General features: G+C 37.7%; 1 protein-coding gene across 1 annotated transcript; it reads left to right on the forward strand.

The window, feature by feature from the left end:
• Window positions 1-2,767: 2,767 nt before the first annotated feature.
• LOC144662395 (adenosine receptor A2b-like) lies at window positions 2,768-4,070 on the forward strand. Its single transcript, XM_078523188.1, has one exon. The coding sequence runs from the start codon at window positions 2,945-2,947 to the stop codon at window positions 3,869-3,871; it is 927 nt and encodes a 308-aa protein (XP_078379314.1). The 5' UTR covers window positions 2,768-2,944; the 3' UTR covers window positions 3,872-4,070.
• The last annotated feature ends 3,371 nt before the right edge of the window (window positions 4,071-7,441 follow it).

Here is a 7,441-nt window from a genome sequence, read left to right on the forward strand (position 1 = left end):
TATACCTTTCATAGGAAAATGGCGCCCCTTATACATACCTACAGAAGGGACACTGCATGTCTTTACTTACTGTTTTACTTGAATAACCCCTTAATCGACCATTCAGTTGATATATGTTCGAGAAAATTTGTAAAGGCCTTTTTTTAAAATCGTAGGTGAATGTTTTCCCTACCCTTTGAATACTTCAACTAGTAAAATCGCTACCCAGTTATATTTGCCTATATACCAACAGCCTAAGAAGGGTACCCTTTTCGAGAGGAGAATCTCAATGTAGTGCACTATAGGAAGTACCCCCTGGGTTAAGAAAAGTTAAAACGAGCATTTTTCAGCCTTCTCATAGGATAACATCGTTATCATATTCGGTAGTTTTTGGCGGCGTGACACATTCGTTGGCAATATAATAGTCATCGCTGTTATTGTAAGAAAGCCTTCCCTTCCCACTCCGCCTAACCTTCTCCTGTGCTCTGTGGCGCTATCTGACTAATTGACGGCTTTAGTTGCCCAACCGGGTTACAGCGCTAGTTTTCAGCGCTGAATTATCGTTGGGAATTCGTTTGCGTTGTGGGATTTCTCTAAGTGGGAGGGATATTTGCTTTCAGCATCTTCAAAACTGTGAAACGCCATGAGAATCAAATTCACAGCCAGCTACAAGCAGCCCAGCATTTGAGAAACTTAGATATAACATCTTAAACGTCTAAAAAAAATCAGTACGAACATCTAAATAGATCATGTTTTGCGACCATATAGAAAAAAAGGTGCAATTAATTTAAAGTGGTTCTCTGTCATGAAAAGCTGTTGAAATTCTCGCTGATTCTAAAGACGATGGTTGGAACGTTTTGCTTTCATCCAGAATTGCTTTATAAGCACACCAACGGTGTACGGCGGTTCCAAAACTTTTATCAGCATTGAATCTACCGTAAATTTGTGAGTTAAATAAAAGTGCAAGGTACCAGCACCGTCAGAATTAGACATGCCCATCTTTGGTGTTCTATTGCAACTATACCAATAATGTTTAGGAAAATATTCTAAGACAAACTTGTGCAAGTTTTACAAATGTACAAATTGAGGTCATTGTGACGTCGAAATTCGTTGCCATGGCAACGTCAGACGGGTTCAAAGATACCCTATTTTGGACCTTTTGAGGCTAATAACTCAAAAACTACTCGGTGAAAATTCTTTATTGATATACATATTTATCTAACCGACATAAGGAACATTTTTGCCAACTTTTAAAACAATCTGTGGAGGAGAGCCACGTTATTTTTTCATAAGTTTAAGGTGGCTCTGAATCCCACATACAGAATTTTAAAAAAAAATGTGAGATTTCTTGTTTTGTCCGTTAGACAAAAATATTTGAAAAACGAAAACTTTCACCTTCTAGTTTTTAAGATTTTAGCCTCAAAAGGTAAAAAATAGCTACGGTCGTTGCTTTGGCAACGATTTTTGACGTCACGGTGACTTAAAGTTGTTCTTTGCCAAAAACTTTACAAAGTTGTACGAAGAGTTTTACCTCAAAATTATTATTGTAGCTGTATTAGAATGCCGAATATGGGAATATATAAACCATAACGAGCCACCATAAATAGTGTTAAGAGATAGTCCGTGTAAAAACTCCGAAAAACTCTGTCGTTTTCTGTACAGAATTCAAACGTCATGTTCTAAATACAAAAATCGTATCTGCTTGGCCTTGTTTATTTTAATACTCGCGTTTCGCCGTTTTTCCCGCAGTTAATCCATTGTTCTTATGGCCTGAAACTCGAGGCAGCGAATGACAATGCAAATTTAATACAACAAGCTCATATTTACGGATGCGCCAATAAAAAAACGTCACAAAACATACCGAAGGGAAATTGATAAAGAAATGAAGATTTTTGCCAATCACCCTCTTTTTATTTGCTTTTCATTTTCTTGAACAGCGGGATATGGCTTTCATTCCCATGCACTGTCTAAATACAAATTAAATTACTAAATTAAATGAACTATTACTGTTAACGGTTTTCGCGTGAAATCTGTAGTTGTAATAACTGGTGTTTGAACTGTCAGCAGAGTCTGTACACGCCTTGGAGCCAACGGTTTACGTTTTTGCTGCCATCAATCATCTTAGCGGACCTCTCGGGAAACAGAAGCTCACTTCAACCGGGTCAAAAGGTCACCTGTGTCAGTTGTGATTGGCAGATTTCGGTACATTTTGTTTGTTTCTGCTTTTCATGGTTCGTTGGCTGTCGCCATAATTATGATTGACGGCAGCGAAAAACGCAATCGTTAGTTGGATTTTGAATTTCAGAGTTCGCATATCACTGAAAACTGCAATATAAAGGAAAAAAAGTTTGAACCCGTGGTGTCTCACATCTTCGCTTTTCATATCTGGGAACAGCAGGAGAGAAGATAAATACATCGTGAACTACTACAATAAAGTTTGCGTTATTTTAATTTATTTAATGTCATTTCACTTTGTTTTGTTTTATTTTCGTTTATGTTTTAGCATAAAACTATAGCAAATATAGTTTCCGTACTGCCCGTTTAAATGCCAACAAAAAAACTATAGTAAAAAATAAGGGAGCATGAAAAATGTACACCCCAAATAGCTTCCTACTTTTACTTAAAGGACTCCGCTTTCGAACGGAAAATAAAAATATCAAGAGCCACATGAATTTGTGTGAGCAGCTGTAGCCGAAATGACTTCACCTGCATTTGAAATAATAATGATTGTTTTGGAGAGCGCGCGTTAAAAGCGTGCCGCTTTGTTGTCTTTGAGTTGAATGTTTGGGATAGCCTTTATTATGTTAATATCACATTGGGTGGAAAAACTCTATTTTTCGGCTTGTTGAGTAATTGTACCCAAGGTGTGATAAAGCTGTGATGTTTTTATTTCCAGAACCGTGCTTGTCTTTGAACTGCTAGCTGCTTGAAGTAAACCTGTGCTTCGGGGTCAAACGATTTAAACATGGCCGGCCATGATGATTGTCAGGATTGTGAGTTAGAAGATTGCACGTATGGGTTAAGCATCAAATCGACGATTATTTTGGTTGTCTTTTGCTCGATCACTGGTCTTTTGGCGATTGGAGGAAATGTGGCTCTTCTGGTGGCTTTCGTTTATGGTGAAACGGTCCGTAGCCGGATAAATAACTACTTTGTTCTCTCGTTAACAGTCGCCGACATGTTAATCGGATTAACCATGACACCATTGTACATCTGCTACGCTGTCGCTTATGAACCGCCATGGCTCGCCAAGCTTGAAGCTTTTCTTTGGATTCTGACAGTCACAGCAACAACTCACAGTTTAAGCGCTGTGAGTATAGACAGACTGATAGCAGTTGTGTATCCTTTGCGCTACCACCAGATTATTACTGAGAAACGATGTCGTGTTATCATCGCGCTTATTTGGCTTGGATCTGTCATTTTCGGTTCGCCACGGCTGTTTCTTGATGACTTCATAAAGCTAGAAAAGCTATGGATCGCTTGTTCTGTTGCCACAGTTGCAATCCCGTTACTGATTATGTCTTTTAGTTATGGAAGAATTTTTGCAATCGTCAGAAAACAAAGTAGTTATATGAAGAACAACCCAAATGCATCAAGTGAAAGCTTGGGCAACAAGAAGGCTGCTGTAACAATCGGAATAATAGTTTGCCTCTTCGTAGTAACCTTTATTCCAAGTGTCGTTGTATATTTTATGCTTTTAGTTGAGGATAATCCCTGCAAAGAATATCAACTAAATGACGTTTGGTTATGGGTTGCAATTGTCTCTTTCTCTCATTCTTCCTTCAATCCATGGGTTTACGGATTCAGGTATCGAGAGTTAAGGAAAGATTTCAAGGCACTTTTTACGAAAAATTGTAACTTGAAACTCCGTTTTTACCAATTGAACACGTAAAGATAAATTAGTTTAGCCTGATTTTTATGGCTTTTAATTTTTTTCATTGAATTTGTTTTTTTTCTTCCAAGAAAGTTTCTACTCGTGCTCTCATCGTTAGAATTAGAACAGCCAAGTTTTTAACAAATAAAAGGCAAGAAAAAATATAAACTTAATCGAATCGTGTCAATCTTAATGTCGTTTGAAGATTTGTCAGCTTAAAGCTAAACCTGAAGTGTAAAATTGGTTACAACTCTTACACATCATTTGTATGATCGTCCGGGTGACAGCAGGCTTGGAAAGGATTGTTATTAGTAACTGATGTTTAGACAACTGAAAGTTGATGTCATCTTTAACTAATGTAACGATGGCAGGTTGACAAAATGTCAGTCACAAGCAACTGTTTTTCCAAGACTTCTCCCACCAAAACCATTACACTAGACACAGTAGCTCTACACGAGCAAAGCGTACGTTGTGTAATATGTAATATAGTTACAGCCAAACTAGTCGATTTCAAAAATTTCACCTTGTACTGAACGATTCAAAGATTGTTGTTACGCCCTTTTTTCTGGCAAAAACGTAAAAAGCATGCCTACTCGAACAAAAAAAAAAATATATTAATCTTCGGACAAGAAATCATAATGTGTGTTAACATCACTGTTCTAAACGATATATTACCTGTTGTAATTTCGATCAATCCACCTCGAGGAGGTCTTTCGAGGTTGATCATCTTCCTGAGTAGACGACTTCCAAGTGTTTGTATGCTTGTTCTTGAAAATAATCTACTTGTTACATTGTAAAATTTATATATGGTAACCCACTGAAGGGAGCCGGCTTTTGCATGATAAATACTTAAGATTTTGTACAGGTCCTGCATTTGCGTTATCAGTTAAAGCCAGAAAAATTGAAGTCGTATATTTACGAATGTTAAAACCTACAAAACTTTCAGGTAGCATTCTGGTACGTTTCTTATATTTTCTTCGCACAACGACCAGTCGCCGGTATTTCGTATTTATATTTCAAATCCAGCGCTTCCGTTACATAATTATATAGCTGGAGATGGAGCTGTTTTTATTACCAAAGTTATCACTCTGGTCGATACAAAGGACTCAGGCATTCCTGTGAACCAATCAAACCTCAGAGCAAATCCATGTAACCGATGCGAAGCGCGGGATAACAAGCACAAGCGTGTCACCATTGGTTTTGCTTTTTATTATCACTGGATGAGAAAGTGGCGCGAATTGGTAGGAATATCATTGGCACATGTACTCAATAAGAATTGTAATTAGTCACAAATATAACACTTTAAAAATTTATTGAATGAAATATTGTACAAAAAGGGAGTGGTTACCGATTACCTTCTAGTGTTTCGCTTATTTATCAAGACCCCCCTCAATTTAGTCCTTTCTTTCTATTGAGCCCCTCGGCCGTCAAACGTGCATAAGAAACAAGTCCTTCAACTCCCCTTCTACCGAGAAGGGATTGGGGCTCAAAAGAGGGTTTACGCGTACGGTTTTTAATTTTTCTACGCTTTCTTTGCAGTTAGTGTTTTTTAGATAATGTAAGCTGCCTTTGAATCTGTTGTGTAAGAGCGATCTTGTAAGAAATATGCACTTTGTTTTAAGAAGTCACAACATTTCCCAAGATAGCAGATGTTTTATGACGGCACAATTAATGGCATACATATTGCTCAATACAATACGATAAAGGAGCTATACGTCACGGGGATCTTGCAGTTTTTTTTGCAAATTAAGCTATCTAAAATTAGTGGTAGACAACTTAACCAAAGAAAAAGAGTATCTTTGAATCTTTGAACGTCTGAAGGAAGATATAACCTTAAGTTGATGACCCACGGAAACAACTTGGAAAGTAAAGCCTTAATTGTTCAAGTTGCAATCCACTCCCATTCGAGCAATACACAGCCAAAGACGCACGTTGACATGTCCAGAGCTCTAATAAAGCAATTTTTAACAAAATAAGACTATAATTTTTAGGTCTCCTTGGACACAGATATAAATTTTAGCTGTTTAAAATTCTGTTTAAACCCGAGACAGAGCCCCCTTAAGTTAGTTGTCAGAAAAACTATTTTTAAAATGTATTAAAATACACACAATACTGAGATATACATAGGTAAAAATATAAAAATGCAATACATTCAATGCATTAATAAAACAGTAGTTATATACAAGCCGTCTGAAGGTAAATTTTCTTAAATTTTCTTAAATTTTCTTGAAAGCCATCCAATAACGCGACTATATTCACAATTATCCATATGCCTACAGACAAATTTATTCTAAAGAGCTCCCTAATAACAGACTCTAAATGACGTTTTTTTTTAATAGCGTTCACTTTAATAGCGCAGTTTGCCGGTACCCATTTATCCCCCTCATCGTAATGTGTGGTGAAGGGTTATTGAGCAAGAACACAACACCGACAATGACCCCAGCTGATGCTCGAGCTTGGATTGCTCGATCTGAAGTGCTGCCCGCTGACGTCCTAGTAATGTTTTGGTATTAAACGGTTATGCAACTCAACTAATTGATTTTGTTTTCGGTATTACCGTGATCCTACTAAAGTAAAAAGTAAAGTAAAAAGATGTATAGCATAAATAAGTAATAGCCATCGGTATCTTTTTGTGGAAAAAAAAGATGGCTAAAAAGGTTCTAATAACTGATTCCCATGCTAACTAAAATCACAATATTTGGTGTTTATTATATGACTAGCTCCGTGAGCGGTCAAGATAAAAAAGAATCCCGTGCTCTGATTGGCTACCCGAGCGGTCAAGATGGAGCCATCTTGACCGCTCGGGATCACCCGCTGTGTTCCCGCAAGCGAAAAAACTTTTCAGTTCCGTCGACGCTACTACAAAAAGCTTTTCCGTCGTAAACTTGAAACCATTTACCGAAACAACTCAAATATTTTCTGTCTGTTTCTAGCGAAAGATAGTCCGATTACAAAGAAATAGGTCTTGAAGCGAACGAGAACAAACTAATTAAACAACAAATGTTAACGAGTTTCATGAATTTTATTTGCCACAACAACCAGCTATAAGCTTAAATACAAAAAAACGCAAAGCGACTTGAAGACATGATATCGGTTTTGTTCGGCGGAAAAGGGAGAGAAGTCAGTGTCATAGCTGAAGAATAAAGAATTCGGCAAACTTGTCGTTTGTGTATATCTTGATGGAGAAAGCGGTCGGCACGGCGAACCAGGCACTGTAAGCTTTTAAAAACATCTTCTCACCGAAGCCTCTAACGCTCACGTCGAAAAAGGTCGGGTCGAACATTTAAATCAGTGATGTAGGAACGTTCAAGCTCTTCCCGTGAATTCATATAGTCCCAAACGCTTTCAACAATCACAATTTCCATATTCAGCTCGTGTCACCGTGTCGGCAGGTTTGCACCACTAAAGTGCCAGAGGCGAGCAAATACTCTGCAAAACGTCCAATAATCAAAAGCTGGCGGCCAGATAGAATGGACATTCTTGTTTTAAGGCTTCAAACTCAACGTCGATTTGCAACTTTAGCCATTTCAATATCTTTTTGAGGGTTAAAAAGAGGTGAATTTCGCTGTTGTCGCCTCGGTTTACTTC

This window comes from Oculina patagonica, chromosome 8, assembly GCF_052425735.1.
Source record: "Oculina patagonica isolate OP01 chromosome 8, crgOcupat, whole genome shotgun sequence".
Classification (NCBI taxonomy): domain Eukaryota; kingdom Metazoa; phylum Cnidaria; class Anthozoa; order Scleractinia; family Oculinidae; genus Oculina; species Oculina patagonica.